General features: G+C 42.0%; 1 protein-coding gene across 2 annotated transcripts in view; it reads left to right on the top strand.

Moving 5' to 3' along the window:
- Positions 1–253: 253 nt before the first annotated feature.
- The window catches only part of arnt2 (aryl-hydrocarbon receptor nuclear translocator 2), a 54162-nt gene continuing 36977 nt past the window's right edge, over positions 254–17438 (top strand). The window contains exons 1-4 of one of the 2 annotated variants that reach the window (XM_056412569.1): positions 254–1040; positions 11152–11266; positions 14886–14933; positions 16021–16234. In XM_056412569.1, coding sequence (XP_056268544.1) covers positions 1010–1040; positions 11152–11266; positions 14886–14933; positions 16021–16234 — 408 coding nt within the window. In that variant the 5' untranslated portion in view covers positions 254–1009. The other variant, XM_056412570.1, reaches the window with a different exon arrangement.

Here is a 17438-nt window from a genome sequence, read left to right as displayed (position 1 = left end):
ACAATCTGTACGCATAGATGACCCAGCAACAATCATTGGTAATTTAATGACAACAATATAGAAAATAAGACATTATTAATTTAATTGAAGTTGTAGATATACTATTTGTAGTTTATGTAGAATACACAGCATCTACCGTACTTGCTAAAGTTTGCTTTTGACTATTCCCCCCCCCCCAAAAAAGATGGCTATTGAATAAAGCCATCTATTAGACCAGAATTAACTGTTAAATGGCAACCAGGGTCTTCTCTCCAGCCACACAGTGTATCACTGTTACCAAAGTAAATGTAGTAAATGACTTCCAACCACAGTTTGTAAAAGAGCAGTATATTTATATCTGAAATAAGCTACATTATTTATACTTTATAAACTGTGGCTTCACATCAAATGTGCAAGGCTGCCATCTTGGTTTTGTTTGAACACCGCGGGTCTTGTAAGAAGAACCCGGGTTTGTGGCAGTTAAGCGGGTCGGGCAGCTCCACTCCTCGTGGTGAAGACAAGCCTCCGCAACAGGGCAGTTCAGGAAGAGACACGAGGAAGAGTTCCGGGCCGTGCAATTGCATTAAAAAAAGAAAAATCTTGACAACAACAACGGAACAAAAGTGCTTCGAACCCAACTTAAAACACTGCATAGTAATGCATTCAACCAGTATACGTCTCATCACTGCACCAGTCACACTCTGTATAACATTAATTTATTCAAGCAAGCCTAAAATCTCGCGGTGCTTCCACTCAGACATCTTGCATTTCACTAAATCTGCACTTGGATACATTTTCCGTTAAACATACTCTCTCTATCTCCTGCTACCAAACTAGCACAGAAAACGTCTTTTTACTTGTCTGAACACAGACTAGTTTTCCTCCGCGTCGACCGGGTGTGAGGCGGTCGGGCCGAGCCTCGCGTGCCAATTCCACGGAGTTTCGACGGTCTCTCACGGGGACTCTCAAGCCGTATTGTGCGTCATCTCCATCGCTGCCGTTTTGTTATTTTTTTCTCCATTGAGGAAACATGGCAACTCCCGCCGCGGTCAACCCGTCCGGTAAGTTCGGTACCGAGTGTGTTGTTGGGGACGAAGCGGAATGTTTACTGCTGTTATCTAGAACATAGAAAGAGAAGCTGGCGGTTCTTTACTCTGTTGCTGAAGAGGGCTGAAGCGCCGACAGGCCGCCGAAGCCTGGCTCCGGCATCCATCCCCCTTCCCCCACCGAACCGCGGTTCACTCCATCGCTTTTATTCACGGCTTTGCAGCTAACTTTCGGTGTGAAAACGACTTGGCAGTTCTCTTGTGATACACATTTATTCCCTTATGGTAACGTATTTTGCTTCGGGTATCTTGCTTAAGCTAACTCTATGCGCTCATTTCGCCGACCGTTTGCTTTCCTCCCCTCAGTGATACAAAAGGTTATTTTGCATATCGTTGCCCTACAGCTTTGCCCTTCATGTTCTCTTGCTACATCGGTGACATTTTAACATGTGTTGTTGTGGAAAAGGAGGCAGACCATTACTGTATTTCTCTGTTCCTCTGCCTGTTGATTCGTTATTGCACAGAAAAGGTTTGTTCGTGTGCAACGTTAGCGCGTTCTCAGACGGAACGAAATGCTAAATATCTGACAATCTAAAAACGTCATAGTATATTGGCCTGACGTATGCAATTTAAGCATTTTACGATCCCTTTAAAACCAGGCTGCAGTTCGGCATCTATCAGCCACACACTACGTAACGTGACATTCAATAATATGTGAACTTTCAGAATCCGTGCCCATGTTGATCACTGAGTCCAATCACTATGTGGGGCAGCAAGGAATTGTGTGAGCCGCTCATAAAAGTTCTGATCGAGTAGAGATACGTGGTCCTTGGTTGTTCTCACGTGGGCCGATTTACGAGGAACTTGATGTTAATATGTCACCTGTCCTTTGTGAAGCTCTGCATACCGTTCTACGTGTCCGGTTAAACAAAGGAAGTCCAATTGTTGAATGTTTAAATGGAGCCTGGCGTGATGTTCTCCCAATGCTAAGTTGCTGAGATGGATCTTGCTTTCATACGATTTTTTTTCTAGAGCGAAGAGCAGGAGTCTGTTCAATCTGGAGAGATCTTAATTGAATCCCACTGCATGTGTCTCAACAAGAGATTAGACAGTACATTATGTTGAACAAATATACTAAAACCGTCTTTCAACATGTCTTGATAATTACACACTATTCACATGATCTAGTAGTTCATCATTTTAATATGTCCCGAGTCAACTGTCATGTCAATTACTTCCGACATTACAGTTGAATTAAGTCATTGTATACATCATTTGCTGTAGCAATTGCACGCCACTGTGGATATGCCCTAACACTTTTATTATTCAGCAGCGTTTGCTTCTCACTTTCTCCGATCAAGATCATATAAGTGTCGGAGTATAGGAGAAGAAAGGAGCTGTCCAAATGTTGTGTAAATGACAGAGTCTCTGAGCCACCGAGACCTCCAAATAAAAACAAGTCATGCATACTCCACCTCGCGCTCTGTGCCACCTCATTGGCGATGTAAATGAAAAGGGGAATATAAATAAAGAATTGTCTGGTTATTGGCACCTCGGCTGCATACAAAGTGGTGCGATGAGGTGTTGTTAGAATGAACAATGTACAGATGAGGGGGAAAAAAACGTGCCAGATAAAAAGAGGCAGTGTGAAAAGGCGAAAACAAGTGATCCCTCTTTCTCTTGTTAAAAGTGAAGGCGGTGTGTTGGACATTGTAGTTGAGAAGCACCATAAAACCCTCCAGGCCTATTGCTTTACTGTAATCCTCTGCATGTTGTGTTTGTTGCAATGCAACTCTAACATCCACTCGGTCTACTGCGTTGACCTCAAATCAGATACCCGGTTGTTGGAAAGCTGTGTCACTGTTGGATTATCTCCAGCTGGCCATCACCCAGATCCAATTGGTGTAAGAGCATGTGACACATGACAGGTGAAATGATCTGATGAAGGCTGCATGCTCAGAGAGTCAGGACCGTGCACTGTAAACACCAACGAATGGTTTCTCCATTCATTGATGTGTCAATCAACAGAAAATCAAGCCACAACTATTCCAACAATCGATTAATTACTCAGGCAAAAATGCCAAATAGCTCTATGAAAGAAGCTTAAAGGTTTATTTATTCTGTAAAGCACTAGGCTAGATTTAAATATTGACATTTTGTCCAAAAGTATTTGCAACAATTACTTGCTTTGTTTATTCAGCTCTTTGTGTGTGTGTGTGTGTGTGTGTGTGTGTGTGTGTGTGTGTGTGTGTGTGTATTCACACAGTGAGATTAGCACTGGAATTGATCTTGACATTAGTAATCAATATCAATGTTGTATTACTGTCAGAATGTGTTTAGTAAGGGTACACCGCAGTCCAAAAGAGACGGGCATACAGGATTGTAATAGGGTCTAAATACACGTCGCCAGTGTTTAATAGATACATAATACAGTAGTTACATCCTTACAGTGTTCATTTGGGTAGCTATTTTAGATTTAGTCGTAGTCTTAAAAAAAACATGCTTAATAGTGTCCCAGTTTTAGTTTTATCGTCCTTCAATCAGAATGGGCGGCTCCATGTCAATGTGTCCTTGGGCAAGACTCCCAAATTGCTCCCGTAGCTGTGCTTACGGTGTATGCATGTTGTGTGAATCTTTGTTAAAATCCTGATGGGCAGGTGACCCCAAGTCACCCTGTTAAAGTACCGTTTACCATTTAGTCAAAATGGTGTCTCTTCTCTTTTGTCAGATTCCATTTTTCTTTCATTCAAATGTCCTTTTTTAGTCATCAGATTACATTTGAAGCTTTCATTCAAACGTTTCTGTCCAAAAGCAATGCATTTATGATTTCACATAGGATGTGTATCTCATTATATAATAGCAAAACATGTAACATGTTGAATGATGAGGAATGCTGCGGTGCTATTCCGAGACTAAGAGTGCTTATTACTGACGCGTGGGACAGGGAGTCGATAGTCGAGCCAATCAGAACCGGCCAGCATAAAAACGATGCGTTAATCAACCAACCGGATCTGATCCACAACACTTTCTGCATCATTGGTAAACAGAGACAGAGACAGGCTGAGTGGCAGTTTGGGTGTGTGTGTGTGTGTGTGTGTTTTTGATACGGAGAGAGAGAGCGATTGAGAAAGGGGGAATCGGAAATTCATGGACATAAGTAGAAGACTTGGTTCCTTTTTTTCTTCTTCACATTTCAGTCTTAAAATTACATTTAAACAGGTTATTATAACGTTATAACTTACCTTTTGTCCAATACAAATGTTTACTCAATAGAGCTTGAGTTATTGACTGATTGATTATAATGTAATTCCAGTATTGGAACTCAAGACAACTCTAGTTTGTTGTGTTTCTTTAAGTACTAAAGAAACTACTTTGAATATTCGTCCCTGTGTGTTTCTCCGTGTATTCCGTTCGGAATATGAATTGTCTGTTTTAAACGTGAGATGTCCGGCGGCTGTTTGATAGACTCGGTGGTTTGGGAAAAGACATCTGGACGGAAGACAGAACGGATGACAGATAAGAGAGAGAGAATAGAAACAACCTTGTCAGAGGGAGAGCCGTGATTGAAAAGGAGAACGTATGCAACATTCCCCCTGGTTCCTCCACAGGCTCATTAATGCATTTCACCTCAGGGCTTTTTAGCTTTTGGTTCTCTGAAGATGTGACTGAGTTCAAACCAGGCTTCTGATCCACTGCTGCGATGTGCTTTCAAGACACTGCACTAAAGAAACCCTGAAACACTTGACAAACTAGAACGGGCACTCGGTAGAGCGCATACCTTCGCATATCACAAGATTGGGCATTGAATTATGAACATTTTGGCATTAGTTGCATGCCAATTGCATAAAAATTTACCGCTATGGTAAAAAGAAGATTTTGACCTTTTCATGACCTTGACCGTTGACCCGATCGATCCCAAAATCTAATCAAATGGTCCCCGGATAATAATCAATCATCCCACCAAATTTCATGCGATTCGGCTTAATACTTTTTGAGTTATGCGAGTAACACACAAACAAATAAATAAATAAATACACGGCGATCAAAACATAACCTTCCGCTTTTCAATGCGAAGATAATAAGGTCCCTTTGGTTTGCAATGCACATCTGTGTTTAAACAAGCCATTTGTTAAATAACCTTTCAAAGTGGTTACATTTATCTTTCACAGAAAGACAACGCATATTTGTAAATGTATACATATTTTTCTTACTATTCATTATAACAAATCTTTGTCAAGTATATCTTAAGAGTGTTTACAGTGTCAAACACACATCTATTTTGTGTCGCTGTTTTTTATTTATAACAAATTAAGATTATTGCATTCTACTGGCCAGCTTTTGGGTTTTCTCAGCATTCAATTTTACATTTAAAATGAGAAAAATAATGATACAAATGAATACACACAATTAAATAGTTATTTATACCATTTGTTCACTTTAACACTTTAAGCTAATGACATAATGTTATGTAATGTCTTATCTGGTTGCACCACCGGACGTTTACCAGTTGTACAACCTGACAACATTATTAATGACATCATTTATGCTGACTTTGCTTTTTTTACTTAAAATACGAAAAAAGCAGTCGTCAACAGTCCATATTTAAGTTAAAGCATAAATATTTCAGAGTATCATAGTACAGATACTCATCCATGTTCAGTACATAGCAACTAGAATAGGCTACGGAGCAATAGATGGATTAGATGCACAGACTGTAATGGATCGTGATTGAGCAAAAATAAAGATTTATTTATATATATTCGTAAGGTAACACCATCTCAAAGAAATATATAATGTTATAGCCTTAAAGATCTGACTACCGTCTAAAAGTAAGAACTGCTAAATACACCATATATATGTCATTTTATATACATTTTAGTTTATCAAGATGTGTTATCTCTTTATATTTTCATAGCAAAAGCCAAATCGTTTTAAAAGCTCCCTGAGCCATGCTGATTTAGCTTCTGCTGATAGTTATCAATGAGTCAAATGCTCTGTGGCTTTCACAGAACTGTAATACGCCTGTCGCTTCATTTCATTCAGCTTGTATATAACGATTGGACGAGCTGCCTGCCGGGTACCTGTGTGCAAGGCATTGAACAGCTGTGAGTACTAATAGCCATCATGTCTGTTGTCCTCGTGATTATTTTAGGGGAGTGGCGTTGGAGGGAGGCCAGAAGGGGCGGGCTGTCAGTGTTGAAGATTTGGCAACTTTTTCAGTCCAAATCCCCCAAATCGAACAACAGATAAATGTGATCATTTAATGTTTTCATCAAATATTCTGTTTCAATTTTGGTTGACGTTTAACCTTTACAGGGTTCGTACGGTCATGGAAAACCTGGAAAAGTCATGGAATTTTAAAATGGTCATTTCCAGGCCTGGAAAAGTCATGGAAAAAACTTAAATCATAAAAGTTTTGGTTAAAGTCATGGAAATTTGTTAAAATCACATGTTCGTTTACGCCGAGTTTGAAATAATTAATATATTTTTTAAAGAAAGACGCTCAAAATATAAGCCAGCGATAGCTCTCAACAATACGCAACATTTTCTACAGTTTTCATGTTTATACCGAGATTTCAGTTTGGTCATGGAAATTTGGTTTAAAGTCATGGAAAAGTCATGGAAATCCATTGGTCAAAATGTGTAAGAACCCTGCCTTTAAAGAAACATATTTGACCCTATGGTCAAAAGCTGCTGTCGCGCACAAGGGAAGGCTGGCAGCTGTACGGAGAGACATTCAAAGCTTCATCTGAAAACATCAATAGAAGCTTTGAATGTAGAAAAGGACATTCGGTACCTTTCCAGCCCTCGTGGCTCGCTCTGATCCACTGTTTGTCAGAGCGATGGCCGAGTATGAACAACCCTTTTTCACTCAACAGACACGGAGGAGATATAGACAAGAATGGTTTTGGATTAGAATCACAGACTCTGTTATTATCATAACACATAATAGATTATGAGCGAATCTTTACGACCTTGTTTGTCAAAATGATGGCCAGGGAAGTCTAATTCATATTGTCAGCCTGACTGAGATGATAGCCACATTGATGATGTGTTAGCAGAGACACAGACAGGTACTGTTGATGTTATGACATCACACAGCCCCACGGTGTAACACCCTGTTCTGTTTCTCCTGTGTTCCGTGTCTCCTGTGTCTCCTCTGTGTCTTCTCTGTCTTAATTGTTTAATTCCCTGCACCTGCCCTCAGCCACTCTTCTCTCGTTACTGTCTGATGTCGTACACCTGTTTCCCCCCCTATATATTGTGTCAGGCTGTGTTTACTACCGGACACTACTGCTACTGCAAATACAGCACTGACATCTCTGTAGCACTGCGTGACTGATAAGTGCTGTCTCAAATGGAACACTTAACCACTTGGCGGAGAAGTGAGATGAATCTGTTCTGTTCACGGCACGAAATTAAGCCGGGAGTGGACGACGAAAAATCTGCTGCGATACCCGCGAAACTTAAACTTTTTTTTTCTTTTTTCTTTTTTTCTTTTTTTTCCCCCCCCCTGTGGAATTGCGACTCCAACACAATGGCAGCAGGAGCGTGGTTCACCGCTTGTGCTACCGTAGCCCATCTCGTCCGCCATTGTTTTAGAAATAAAAGGGGCCGCTACCTAGCCCCTGATAGCGCCCCGTTTAGAGCAGTAATTAATAGTATAGTCTTACATTTTTTGCTTTTTTGCATTGTGCCATCCGGGTACTTTACTGAATTCTGCTGCTTTGGTTGTTTGTGGGTTGCCTAAGCACAAAGTGTCAGTGCTCAGAAGTGCTCAAGTGTCGGTGTAGTAGACGAGCCTGATCCCTCTTCCTCCTCCTAGGCGCCCTGGCTAAAGATGGTAGCGCAGTAGCCATCGCCTTACACTACATTTTTTTTTTTTTTGCGTTGCGCCATCCGGGTGGTACCGGTACTGAATTCTGGCTTTTTTGTCAGTGTGTTTAGCCAAGCACGAAAGTCAGTGCTCTGCTCAAGCCTGGCGTCCGTAGACGCAGCCTCAGTCTTTCCCTTGTTTCCTGTCGGATTGTCGTCTCTAGTTCCGTGTCCTTTTCCCGTCCGTGTCCCTGGTTCTGCCTGTTGACCCTGCCTGCCCTGAACCTGGATTCTCTGCCTGCCCCTTTTGGACCTTGTTATTACCTTCGCATTGAAAATGCCGGAAGGTTATGTTTTGATCGCCGTGTATTTATTTATTTATTTGTATGCGTGTTATTCGCAAAACTCAAAAAAAAGTATTGAACCGAGCATGAGATTTGGTGGGATTTTTGGATCGGATCGATCGGGTCAGTCAAGTCAAAGGTCATGAAACAGGTCATCTTCTGAATCACATGGAATTTGGTGGGATGATTATAATTCAATGCCCAATCTTGTGATATGCGAAGGTATGCGCTCTACCGAGTGCCCGTTCTAGTTTGTAAACTGTTTTGCCTCATTAAAGAGTGTTTTTTTTTTATTCATATTGCGTCCAGCCTGTCTCTCTGCACCTGAGCCTCACCCTGTCACAAGAACCTGACACACGGGGCACTTATGGAGAATTTGGGCTTCAATGTTCTCATATTTGAGCAGAAAAATTGAACTCACTTTAGAAAAGCCAATCTATCTCTTCATGGCACAGGTGTGTGTGTGTGTGTGTGTCTGTGTGTGTGTGAGAGATAGAGCGCCTATTTGGACTGGTAGGAGAAAGGCAGCAGTGTTGATGTGCTGTCGCAGCCCGCACTGATTGTCAGGGGAAGAAGCTCCGCATCAGATGACGCTTGTTTAGAGCCGTGTGTTACTCAAACCCACTTCATGAATGAATGATGGAGGAGCGCTCAACCGACGGCCGCCCGGCACTGCGGGGAGAGCGCGTTGCTTCGAGGAAGACGGGGAGTGGAAGGAATGCACACTGCATCAAATATTAACTCTGTTACTCGGTGCACGAGGGCATACTGGAGGGTTTGTTTGGCCGATCCGTTGCATCTGAGTGAGTGAGTTGGTGCGCAGAGCGGAGAGATGCAGGGATGGAGGGATGGAGGGAAACCAGCGAGGCAAATAGAACGGATCTTTTTTTGCGTTTAAGAGAGAAGAGACGAGGTTCGGCCATATTGACGTGCGTGGAATAGCCAGCATGTGTATTTCCGTCGACATTACTGAATACACACTCAGTGCTGGAAAATGTGTGTATTTTTAAAACATCATCAGATGTGATTTGGTGTCCAGGCTGCTAACTACATACCCAGACGTCACTGTGGAGGTCCGGGGAGATCGATTGCTCTACACATCTCAGTTCTTCTACTCCTAAGGTCCAAGTTTAGAGGAGATGATTTTCATTATTTCAACCCATATTTCTGCAAATTAAAGTACTTTTAGCTTGGCGTGAAAAACATGGCTGAGGTTCCACTGTTAGCAAAGTGATCCATGTTTGTTACATCAGTGCTCTGGTCTAACTGACTAAGACATCTTAATTCTTTGTCATGTTTCAATGAAAAAACAAATGAGCTCGTTCTCGTCTGTGACATTTATTTTTTGCTAATCTTGCACAATTAAACTATTCTCAGTGACTTCAAGAATACCAAGCTCAAGTCGTACAACACAAAGATTCTCCTTGTGACAAGAATGCATTGTACTTATTACCTTCGCATTGAAAATGCGGAAGGTTATGTTTTGATCGCCGTGTGTTTATTTATTTATTTGTATGCGTGTTACTCGCATAACACAAAAAGTATTAAACCGAATCGCATGAAATTTGGTGGGATGATTGGTTATTATCCGGGGACCATTTGATTAGATTTTGGGATCGATCGGGTCAAAGGTCAATGTCATGAAAAGGTCAACATCTTCTTAAATCGCATGACATTTGGTGGGATGATTGGTTATTATCCGGGGACCATTTGATTAGATTTTGGGATCAATTGGGTCAAAGGTCAAGGTCAAGGTCATGGAAAGGTCAACATCTTCTTTTTACCATAGCACGGTCAATTTCTATCCAATTGGCATGCAACTAATGCCAAAATGTTCATAATTCAATGCCCAATCTTGTGATATGCGAAGGTATGCGCTCTACCGAGTGCCCATTCTAGTTTTAGAGGTGAGACGATAGTGGATTTTTAATTGGGAGGAGCAAACTGAGTACCAGTGCCCACCTTCATAAATATTTAATATGAGAAATAAATGAAACAGAAATAGATGTGATAAGAAATGTTGTAGTGCACTGCCATAACATACTCCAAACATACTGTATATTCAACATATTCCAGTCAGTAAACTAGTGTGAATTATTCAGGGCACGCTGGATTTCTAACATCAGACAAAAGGAATGTGGCACAATCATCATTTCATTGTACAATAGGATGGACTCGAATGCAGAGGAGGCAGGCAGGTAGAATTAAACAAAAACAGGAAGCAGGCAGCGACAGTAAAAAGTACAGAAGTAAAAGAAGTAAAGAACCAAACTAAAGAGAAACCAGAGGAACAAACGCAGGAACGTAGATGTCAGATAACCAAGGCAGACAAGGACATACAATGACTAAAAACACCAGTTTAAAGATTTGTTTATTTACAAAAACAAGAAATAAATGTAGATTTTTTTCCTCTTAATTAATTGTCTTTTTACACACAAAATAATCAAAAATAACCAATACGATAATCAATAAGAGTACTAATATCAGTAAATTCCAAACAGTATCCCTAACACCACGGAAGGAGGGTGAGAATGAAGAGCAGGTCCAACAAAATACATCAAGAAACACACAAATCAAAATACATCAGGAAACCCCAAGAGCATGACATGATTATCTTCTTTTCATAATCAGAAATGAAAATAAGATTTGATTGATCCCCCAGCTTCACTGTAAACCTCTCACTATAATATCCTTCACTGATGAGTCACCTGTCAACAGGTTTATTGACTTTTTTAATGTGTACTGACAGAAAAGTGCAGTACAATTTATCATCAGTGAAGGATCTATGGCGACTGAAAACATAACTTACTTTTAAAGCAAGCAGAAGCACACTTTATAAGAGTTGCAGACAACAAAACAGAGTATACCTGTCCGGACACTGTTCATAATATTTAAAGTAATTGTTGAAATGGGAAACACTGTATGTGATACCTCTGCTAACCCCAATGGTGTGTTGTATCTTCCAGAGATGGGCAGTGAGTTGCCAGGGACAGTGGCGATGTCGGGGGCAGTAGGAGGCGGCCAGGTGAGGATGGGAGGAGCTGCGCCCGGCCGCGGGGGCAAGAGGAGATCGGGAATAGGGTGAGTATCTTCTCGCTACAAACACTCTGAAATAACTCCAAGTAGTCCCCAGAAGCAGAAACACCTGTCACATATTACACATGTGCTAACGCCAGCATTGATGCGTTACATGGCAGTACAGTCGTATCGTTTAGTTAACAGCTTCAAGTGTGTATGCACATGTGAAAACCATGCACATGTGAAAACCATGCTTGTGACGAATAAATTTGATTCACAAACAACATCTAGCTGCCACAACTAACCTGGCTTTTCAAAATACTAGTCCTTGCAAGTGAGCTTCTAGCAGCTTTGTTAGAAAACGAGCATCCCGGAGCAGGTTATTTATTAACCTGGTAATGCTCTGTTGTTCAGTAAGCACTCTGGTTAATGGGGTAGCGGTGTTGCTGTTTGAGTCGTTTTTTGTCAGCCATGGTACAAAAATAGCACATTAGGAAGAAGAAGAAATATTAAAGTGATATTAAATATGAACTGAACCTCTTTATAATGCTGACAAATTGTTTTTTCATTGTATTGTTGATGGATTCAGGTCCGAGTGCGTAGTGACTCTACTGCCCTCTACTGGTTGAAACGTAGCTACTGCAGTTGCAATTTAACAGCTGATCTGGAGCCAAATGACCAATGCGGAAGCAGGTCACGAACCAACCTCCACCCAGTTACTCTTTAGGGGGAGCCCTAGTATAACATAAATCTAATAGAACATGTTTATATAATAAGCTGCCCCTATGAACCTTGTTAGGGTTAAAGTGTGCCTGTTTTTATCCACCTCTTCATTGTGTTCCTTCACTTCAATCCTGTGTCCATCATCCAGCTTGTAGCGACGTTCACTTTGCTCAATATGGCTGCTTGATGGAGTCATCCATGTGTGTCCTGGTGTTCTCATGTTTTTTTTCATTTAATTCTAAAAGTGCATCATCTCCCATACTCCCGTATCTGTCCATGCTGGATCAGTTCCCGTTGATTTATAAAGCTAAATACGGCATTAGCGCGACAGGCATCCAGCTAACCAAACCTTCCTGGTGCACCGGGCTCTCGAAGCTTCATGTGCCGCTTCCCATTCAGCCAGTCTGTTGTGTTATTCAGTCTGGTTGGTCTGGGCCCAGCTGTTTTACGACTTTGGCCCGAAGCCGAATCTATTTTAGGACGCTCAGAGGCTACATTTTATGTCACTCATTTATATCTTTAATCAGTAATAAGCTGAACTGCTTCTTAGACCCGTCTCTTCTGGGCAGGAATTTGGCCCCGGCTAGCTGAGACGGGAGTGCAGGAAAAGCATATATTTTGCGCAGATATCCTATTTTACAAATATTACTGGGTATATTCCATACCTCCCAAACACAAATATTGACAATTTGTATAATTTATCAATATTATTAATATAAGTTGTGGCTCGAGGTGTGTGGGGCCAGGCCCCGTGGCCCTCTATTGGCCAGCATTGGCACTGCATTCAACCCATGCACATGCATTAGACCTACATAAACATTAATTAATAATACAGGACTGGATCCAGGCAATATGCCAAATAAACATGGCACAGGGAGACAACAGGGATGTCTCTGTCGTCGTTGCTTTATTTATGAAGCTGTGTGTGTGTGTGTGTGTGTGTGTGTGTGTGTGTGTGTGTGTGTGTGTGTGTGAGTGAATGAGCCAGGTTGTAGTTAAGTAAGCGGATCCCAAGACGACAACAAACAAAATAATCCTCTCCATTGCCCCCTTATAAATAAACTGCTGCTGACACGGTGCATCAAGTCATCAGGTAGATCATGCATAGAAACTGAGCAGAGGTGTGTGTGTGTGTGTGTGTGTGTGTGTGTGTGCAAGTGCAACCGGAGGAGTGTCTTGGTTACCAGTGAGATAAGCCTAAAGTCAGAGTTCAGTGTCACTAAGGTGGCTCTGCTTTAACCTGGCTCGATCACCATGGTAACTCAACTCATTTACCTTGTTCTGGAGGATCACCAAACCTGCAGAATCCCGTGGACCTCTGATGCTGAACTGAAAGACTTTCTCTTCAGAGGGAGAGAGCGATTAGAGACCGAATACATCGTCTGGTTTACCTGTTTCTACAGACACTACATACAGATGATACCAAAATCACTATTTCAACTCCTCAAAAAAAAGAACATGATGGCAATCGCTGTTACGAAACAGGTGGCCTCCACATTTGGGCATCGACCCAAAAAACAGCTGTGTTCCATTTCCTCAGCCGCAGCCAGGCGTGCTGCATTTCCACCGACTTGCGAACTAAACGGACTGCCAATGACCAGATTAGTGAAAACTCAGCCGACCCGGCTGCCGTCCATGAAACAGAACACATTCTCAGCAACTTTGATACGCTTCCTGATCAATCGCACTCACATGTTTACATTGGGGTCTGCTCATGGAAAGCAAATGCAGCCCATAGATCGGGCACCTTTAAAGACGCAGCGCGAGCCTGAATGCCTCGAACTCGAGCTGTGTCGACAACGGCTGAACCGGAACCAATTTCCCGATTTGACTGCGGCTGCAGTAAAGGATGAAGTACTAGTTTCGGATCAGGAGTAGTTTAACAATCAGCACTTCATCTGAGAGATGGAAACAGGACTCGGATCCATTTGTGTCACTCCTTTCTCTTTCCATTACAGTCGGGTTGTGCTGTAAGGTTTTTGTACAACACTTAAGTGTGTGCAGTTTCACAGCCTCCCATGCTGTTACACTGAGATGCTCTTGGAACAGGCATTTATCTCAAAGTACTGCACAGCCAAATGATGCTGCGACTCCTTCAGATCTCCGATTTTCCATTTCCGAGATGTTTTGATGTTGTCTATTTCACCAGCATGACGACTCCGCTAACTCTCGTCACAGAGGACTGGCTCAAACTGTGTCACAGTGGAAAGGCGACGAGGCGATGGCGTTGAGATGAGAGCGTTGGCTCTGTCCTCACGAGGCATCAACCGTTGGCCTGATGAACGCGTTGGTTTATTCATCAGCGGACACAACTCGATGGCTTTGCAGCAGCAGAGCCAGATGGGGGAGAAGTCGGTAGCTTCAAACCGATGTCTACAGCTGTTTAACGCTATTGCTGTATAGCAGGGGTCAGGAACCTTTTGGACTGGGAAAGCCATAAAAGCCAAATATTTCTCAATATATTTCATTGAGAGCCATATAGTATTTTTAACGTATAATAAATTAAATATGTCTTGCTTTTAATGCGACTTCTGGTGCTGCATGATGCTACGGGGGGGCGGCATCGGAGCTCTGCGGCGCGCGGGACGGCGAGCCGAGAAGTGTTAACGCGACACGTAGAGACAGAAGTGACATGCTGGTGTGTAGAGACGATTAATAACACACGGCTGTTTAGTTTAATAAAGTTTAATAAAAGAACAAAGACGTCTTTAAGAAAAGGACCTTTAATTATTTCTGCTGCAATTTGGCGCGATAGAGAACATTTTAAGGGGGCGGGCGCGGAGATTTTTTTTTTTTAACTCAAAATTGTCTGGGAGCCATATGCCGTCACCGGAAGAGCCATATATGGCTCGCGAGCCATAGGTTCCCGGCCCCTGCTGTATAGTCTTCTAGAAAACACAGGGATTCAGTCACGAGGGTCTAACAGATGCAGTAACGGTTTCCTGTGGTTGTTTCCCAGAATGGACTTTGATGAAGAAGACGGAGAGGGGCCGAGCAAATTTTCAAGGTGAGCATGTGAAAAGAAAGCACCGACCCTTTGTCTGAATGCTACAATAAAGTTGCTGACGCGGAAGTATTACAGTGTTTTATTGCACTCGATTCAACAACGGGTTTTTAGCACAGTGTGAATTTACGGAACCAAAGTGGAACATCGGTCTTCTTCGGTTTTACATTGATCTCAGCATAATGTCAGATGGAAGTCATGACTATGACCATTTCCCCATTCATTGCGCATCGTTTTGTCTTTTTCCTTGGAAAAGGGACTTTGGTTTCTCTGTCACTGCATCTCAACCTCCCTCACATTTGATTTATTTTCCTTTTTCTCTGTTCTCATGTTGTGTGAGTCTGTTGGATGTACATTACAGTAAGTGCTTTATTCTTGAGCTGACAACACAGCAGTGGATCTGTTTCTGTTGAGTTGAGTGGTGACAGTGAGGAGGAGCTGCACTGTTGATAATGGACAGTAGCATTACATGTATGATCTGTTGGGCCACAAGAACGCTCCGCATTGTCACTGTGAAGGCTTTGCCACTGTACATGCACTTAGTACATATGCTCGGAGAAACTAGATCATTATTCGCTGATTCTTCTCCCCAGCAGCTTATTATGTTCACTCTGCTTCTCAGTGTGTGATCCACTGCTGCGCAGAGAGGAGTTGACCCACCCCAAAGTGTCTTTAGGCTAAATAATGAAGACAGCTGAGAAAGGACAGTGTGAAAACTGTAAATGAACAGGATATCAGAGATTACAGTTCCTCTACATTCGAGCTTTGCTTCAGTAGAAATCATGCTCGGGGTTCAGTTGAGTGCTATTTGCCTTTGACTTCACTTTCCCGTCCCTCCAGCGGTCTGAAGAAAATCCCCCGCAGAAGATATGCATCTTCAAATTGAAGAATGAGTATTTGGCAAGCAATGCCATTCAACCAAAAGTGTCTCAACAATATATTACAGACCACTTTACTGCCCCCAGCACTTCAGTTTAGACTAAAAACAAGTTGTAGGTTGAGAAGTATTGGAGAAATCTCCTGGTCCGACGGTTTGGCCGGGCCGGCTCGTGGCCCTCCAAGTGTCAAACTGCTCTTTTCTCTGTTTCAGAGAGAACCACAGTGAGATTGAGCGACGCCGACGCAACAAAATGACCCAGTACATCACCGAGCTATCGGACATGGTCCCTACCTGCAGCGCCCTGGCTCGGAAGCCTGACAAACTGACCATCCTGCGTATGGCCGTCTCCCATATGAAATCCATGAGGGGCACTGGCAACACGTCCACCGATGGGGCCTATAAGCCCTCCTTTCTCACCGAACAGGTACTGTACTGTCTGACCCAGTTCTATACACAACAAACACATCCTTGCTCTCTTTCTTGCTTTACTAAAATGGGCGTCACACCCTAATATTTTGCTGATTTGCAGAGACCTGTACGCTTGATACGTGGCGCGACATTTTCAAACAACAAAACACATGATGTTGAAAGACTATTTTTGGTTTCCTTCACCTTTGACACGTGTGTACAGAGTTGCTTGTGTTTTTTGAGCATCCCAAGCCACTAAATAAGGAGTAATACATCATAATATAAAACGGGTAATTTCCTTTTGCCAGTAGGTGGCGCTTTGACAATGTGAACGTACACAGACTTAAATTCGATGCCGTCACGTCCCCAGCTCTATGACAATGTGAACTATTCTTCATGTCCATGTGCTCAGGCCTGAACCGGCATCATGCAGAATACTTTTTGGGTGGATTGGTTGATGTACCTTGGAGTTACATAGTATATACATAGTAAATGAAACCTCCTGACGTATGAAAGCACGCTTCATATAAATTACTGTAAGGTACTTCATCAATCATAATAATCTCACATTTATATTTAATGATGTAATCACTAAAGAGCCTATTTGGTTGCCCAGTGAGTACTTTTACTTTAAATTTTAAGTGCATTTTCTTGACGATACACTGACATACTTGAACTGAAGTAAGATTTTGAATGGATGACTTCTCCTCGTAACAATGTTGATTTTATTAAATGGTGGTATTATATTACTTTGACAGAAGTAAAACGTCTTTGTGCTTCTTCCACCACTGTCGGACCTCTTGTTGTGTCTTCTTTAAAATAATCCGCTAAAGGCCGCTTCATGTTCAGTAGTTGATGGAGTAGTCAACAACTCTACTCAAGTAAATGCGCTGCTACTTTTGAAAAAAAATGACAAAAATATTTCCTGAAAACTACTTCAGTGATGAGTAACCTAAATGAAATAATGACATTAAGAACACTGACACAATCTTTTTGAATCGTTTTAAGTCTGACTTATTTTTTCAGATAAAGTTAAAAAAGTGAACTGTGCCTGGAGAAATGTGTGGAGAAATTTAAACCCACATACTCACGAAAAGAAGGATCGCAAATGCAAACAATTGCGTGGATCCAGCTGATTATTATGACAGACATTTGCACTCTGCGGCTTCATTTGAGTTGATGTCTTCTATTAAAGATCTTTAACACTATTCCAATGTGTA

This window comes from Pseudoliparis swirei, chromosome 4 (assembly GCF_029220125.1).
Source record: "Pseudoliparis swirei isolate HS2019 ecotype Mariana Trench chromosome 4, NWPU_hadal_v1, whole genome shotgun sequence".
In the NCBI taxonomy this organism is placed as follows: domain Eukaryota; kingdom Metazoa; phylum Chordata; class Actinopteri; order Perciformes; family Liparidae; genus Pseudoliparis; species Pseudoliparis swirei.
Note: the sequence above shows the minus strand (reverse complement) of the source record. Positions and strands in the feature narration are given on the sequence as shown.